This window comes from Enoplosus armatus, chromosome 7, assembly GCF_043641665.1.
Source record: "Enoplosus armatus isolate fEnoArm2 chromosome 7, fEnoArm2.hap1, whole genome shotgun sequence".
Classification (NCBI taxonomy): Eukaryota; Metazoa; Chordata; class Actinopteri; order Centrarchiformes; family Enoplosidae; genus Enoplosus; species Enoplosus armatus.
The window spans coordinates 22,460,551-22,465,487 of record NC_092186.1 but is presented as its reverse complement, the minus strand read 5'-3'; the positions used below and the strand labels follow the sequence as shown (position 1 = coordinate 22,465,487).

Genomic DNA, 4,937 nt, shown 5'->3' with positions numbered 1-4,937 from the left:
TTTTGGAATACTGTTGTTTGTTTGTAAGATGATTTTTTTTATTTTTTTTATTCACCAAATTGTGCTCGATAAATAATATGATGAATTGCAGTGGAGAGATCAGCTTTGAGCTTTCTATAAATATTTAAGCTGAAAATATCCCATACAGGAATACATACTCAGTTTGATTAAAAACAAAAAACAAACCCCGACATTTTGACATTATACATTATTTCTTTAAAAGTCGAGGAGCTGTGAAGCAGTTTTCATGCCGTTAAAGAAATAGTTTGACATTTTTGCGTTAGATGAGAAGACTGATACCATGTCATGTCTGTGCACCAAATACGAAGCTGCAGACGGCAGCAGGTTTGCTCAGCGTAGCATAAAGACGGCTAACAGAGGGGAAACAGCCACCCTGATTCTTTCCAAAGATAACTGCCTACCAGCATCTCGAAAGCTCACCAGTTACTCGTCTGACTTCTACTTCCCTTGAATTACTTGACAACCCATAGTCCCAATCAAGCATGAGCAGGATTCATTCATACGAAATCTTCTCGGAGAGATCGATTTTGAGAGATAAAGCTATAGGTAATCAAACAGGGTCACACCTGTCCAGATCGGACCACTTTAAAAACATCGATTGAAGTATTGCTTAAGCAGTAAATGTGGAGGGTTTATGAATAGACGATTAATGACCACCAAACTGACAACCGAACTTTGACGTAGCACGTGAAAGCACGAAACGGGCAGAGCACATTTTGTCTGGTCTAAGTTGTTTGTGTTCCGATGTTTTCAGCATTTTTGGGCTGGCAGAAAAGCTCTGGATCCTCTCCTCCCACACAGTCGTCTCTCCTCAGTATCAGACCTGCCTCCCTCTTGGCCTCTGCTCACCTCTCCTTGCTGCCATGCATGGATACACAGCCTGCCACTGCAACTTTATACTGTGGGTCAAAAGACAGATCCATGTAAGTAAGGATTACAGGATTTCGGTGTGTGTTGTAAAAAAAAGAAATGCAGAGTGAAGTCTCTTTTTTCTGTGTGTGTGTGTGTGTGTGTGTGTGTGTGTGTGTGTGTTGAGAGAGAGGGAGAGAGAGAGTGGTGCTAGTCTATGCCAGCCCCTGCAGGCCGCTGCCTTGTGCATTGTGCCTTCAGTTTGCTGTCCGTCATCACTCCAACAATGTTTTACTGTGTGACCCCTTTTGTCTCAAGGCAATAGGCTGTGCGTATGTGCAGACAGATAAAGAGGCGTGACTGACACACACACACACACACACACACACACACGTACGTGTGCGTGCGCACACACACACACACACACACAAATGAGACACAATGCAGGACCTTTTGTAAGGCGATGTGAGGAATGAGTCTCAAAGGCTTTGGAAACATTTTACAAACACAAACGACCTTCACTTTCCACTGTGCATAGCCCCCCCCCCCTTCCACAGAAAGGTGATTGAAATGATTTAACACAAATGAAACTCAATAACAATGCAGCAATGTCAGCACTGTAGATTTCCCCTAATTTAGTGACAGATGATAAAGCATATTGACAACCCAGTTCAAACTTTTGCAAGCACATTGAAATTCTATGACTGCAATGGATTTAATTTCACTGATGTCTTTCCCCAACAGTTATTTCTCCTCTTCTGCTTTGTGAGGAATGATAATGACCCGTTATCTGAGCCAATAATGCATTCAATAAATCAGAAGTGCTTGGACTACAATTGTCACCCCCAACCAGGCCTACAGCCTCATGCTGAAATTAAAGACGCATTTTTTTTTTTTTTTGTAAACCATGACTCATATATTTTTAGAGAAGTGCACTGACATTCTTAAATACAGATGATTTTTAAAAATCAAAGAATGTGCACCTTTCTTTCTTTCCTTGTGTGCTTCAGGGATTTCAACATACTGAAGTTACTCTCTCCGAAAAAAACATACCAATATAACTTAGAGCCAAAGGAATTTCTTGTCTTGTATAATATCAAAAATATAGATTAAAGCCGGCGCTGCAAGATTAACAGTTTAGACAATACCGTGTTGATGCACAAAAAAACAAATCATCCATACATTCTCAGGTGCCGTGATAGGATATGTCCAACCAGCATGTTGTCTTCTAACATGTGTACAGGCAGCCAAATGTTACAGTGAAGTTTTGACAGGGTCTGCTACAAACTCCACAGTCCTGCCGCATGTATTACGTTAAATTATTATTAAACCGAGGATAGAAATGAGATCACAGGGAGAAGTCACTCCAATTCGCCGGAGTTTGGCCTCTCATTGACCCACAAAGAAATCAAAGAAATCCCTCAAATTTGTCAGCTGAATATTTTCGTCAATCTTCGTGTGGACATGGACAAGAGGGAGAGAAGTAAATGTAAAAAGGTGCTGTTATCATGTTTATGTTGTCCCACTCATTCTTACGTGAATTGAGCAGGTAGCGGTCAGATGTGTGGCTCAAGGACACTTTGACAGAATACATGTTTATAACAGATACAATGCCTTGGACGTGCGACAGTCCAATTTGTAGATGACCCCTTTAACCAGTCCCTTGTGTCACCTTCGACAAGATATGTTTCTGTTCACTTCCAGACTGCTTCACCTTTCCAACAACAATAGCATCAAAATATGTCACTTCTGTTTGTGAACCAACTTCTCCCTTTGGTTTCAGGTGTGTTTCCGCTAATATATGTGCTTTTCATCTCACTGGATCTCCCTAAACGCCACTTTACAGTTCAGTTAAACTCATTTTCCATGCTTTTGTGTCGGTGTCCTGCGTACAAACACTGCCTCCGCCCCACAGGCACAGAACATCTGGCATTTGTCCTACGTGACCGGAGTAAAGAGTTACAGAACATAAACAAAATGCTGATTTCAGCTTTCAAATACCACTCGCATGTATAACGATATGCCACAGGAACTGAATTTGGACCTGGTCACGTGTTGATCATCTTTTAATTTTCAGCTTCGTTGTGAGCATGGCTATGCATTTAATAATTCTTCTTCAGTGTGTCACTCTTCAATCCTTTTCACCCTAAATCTGTGGCTGACACTTGATTGCTTATTGCTGACATCTTCAACATACGCAGTCTGATCAGCAAGTGACAAAGCATGTAAGCATGTAAGGGGTGAATCTTGTTTTAATCAGATGTCTTGTAATATTTGGGCATGAAGCCTGCTGTAATTTAGTTGAGGCTAAATGTTCTGAGCTAGGGGCCACATCTCATATGAGATTAGCCAGACTGGACGTAGTCTCTCTGCGAGCCTGGCGGTCCATGTGTCCAGAAACAGTGAAGATATTCAAAACTCGGTCCAACAACCTTCGTCCGTGCCTTGTCCTTTCAAGCAGGACCACCACGACGGAGTATATCCCAACGCCCACTACTGCAGCCCCCCCTCCAGCAAGCAAGACCACTCCAGAGATGTACATGTCATTAAGGGCTTGGCCAGGCTTCGGCATGTGGTTAGCCAGGGCCAGACGGAGTAGAACCCCTCCACAAATCAATAGTGACAGCCCGGTAATCAAAACCACAAGGAGGTCCGATAAACCACCACTCTTTAGCATGTTGATCCGCTGTCGGCTTCGAATGCAGTTCATGTCCTGCACAGCCGAGCTGAGCAGTTGTTTGAGCAGGACTCCCAGGGCTAGCAGGCAGAGGGCCGTGCCTGCGCCCAGACGCCATTCGCTTGAGACGCTGGTGGTGGTGGATAGAAGGCCGACGCCGCCCAGCCCGCAGCCCAGGATTAGAAGCACAGCCACGCAGTAGCAGAGCAGAGACTTCCCAGGATCTCGGAACCACCACAGCTCCACCTGCTCCTCCAGGATGCTGTGCTGAATCCGAAGTGGGTCTGCTGGACCATTGAGGCCCAGCTCAGGGCCTCTGGGACCCCTCAGGGGTGCAAAGTTATCCAGTTCAGGCATCCTGATGCCACTCCCACCCTGCTGAATAAGGTCGCCACAACCACAGAGAAGACAGAATCCACCTGATGATCCTTTCAGACGTTGTTTGATTCACCAACGGAGTGTGTCAGCACCGGCAGAAGATTCCAGTCGCTTCATGGGGTTGCTCCGTATATTATCCTGGAAAGCTCAGAGGTGGCTTGAGTTGGTGGCAAATATACAGAGCAAATGAATGTAATGCACCAACTTTACTAAAACACTTGACTGAGCTTGGTGTATTGCATACAAAGGTTCTACAACATCAGTTCAGGTCTCTTGGTCCTGTGTGAATGATTATAGCTCACACTAAGGCCAAAGCAAAGAATCCAAACATCCACTGAATGTCCGGTCTGGTTTTGCAGGGCGTCAGCAGTCACCTGGAAGAAAAGACGGACGCAGATGTAAAAGGTTTGTTCAGTGAGTGATTCCACTTGCCATGCATATAAAGTAGTGTAGGTTTATTTGCTCACGGGTGCCCTCTCTGCCACTGGTAGCTGTGTAACTTCGCTCAAAAGAGGTACGCCCAAGGTAGCTGGTTAAGCTCAGTACTTTGCACAAATTCATGTCCTATGTATCGCCATGCAGGTGTTGCGACTTCTTGAAATGCTACAACAAGAGGATGTGATGCATTTTACGATGCTAAATGGGTCACGTAACGTGAAATAGTGCGCTTGGCAAACAAGCTGGCTAGCTGTTGTACTAAAATAACCTGTTGGTCATAGTGTGCTGGGACTGTATGACTGACCAGTACACATGTTCTGTTCCTAACCAGACGATAAGGCTTCCCATCCTCCATTCCTTAAACCCAGCACAGCACAGAGTCTAGGGTTTCCTTAACTGGCCAGTTTTAGTAGTGTCTCGCTCAGCTGGTTGGAGACTGGTTTTACATGAGCACTAAAATTTGGACTTTAAACCGCCTTTGTTCCGATCGTTAAAGGCTCTCTGGACAAAGACTGCAGCTTTAATGTCTTGTTTGGTTTGTGCACACCTTGAACGGTCGGATGTGTGCGAACCG

General features: G+C 44.5%; 1 protein-coding gene across 1 annotated transcript; it reads right to left on the bottom strand.

Annotated features, from left to right (window-relative positions):
* Positions 1–3,205: 3,205 nt before the first annotated feature.
* Positions 3,206–3,904, bottom strand: LOC139288263 (transmembrane protein 125). Its single transcript, XM_070909540.1, has one exon. It carries the CDS (start codon positions 3,902–3,904, stop codon positions 3,206–3,208), a length of 699 nt encoding a protein of 232 aa, XP_070765641.1.
* Between the last annotated feature and the right edge of the window lie 1,033 nt (positions 3,905–4,937).

What these genes read in the sequence shown, in the direction of transcription:
- LOC139288263 (XM_070909540.1), bottom strand. Translation starts at nt 3,904, where the DNA reads ATGCCTGAACTGGATAACTTTGCACCCCTGAGGGGTCCCAGAGGCCCT.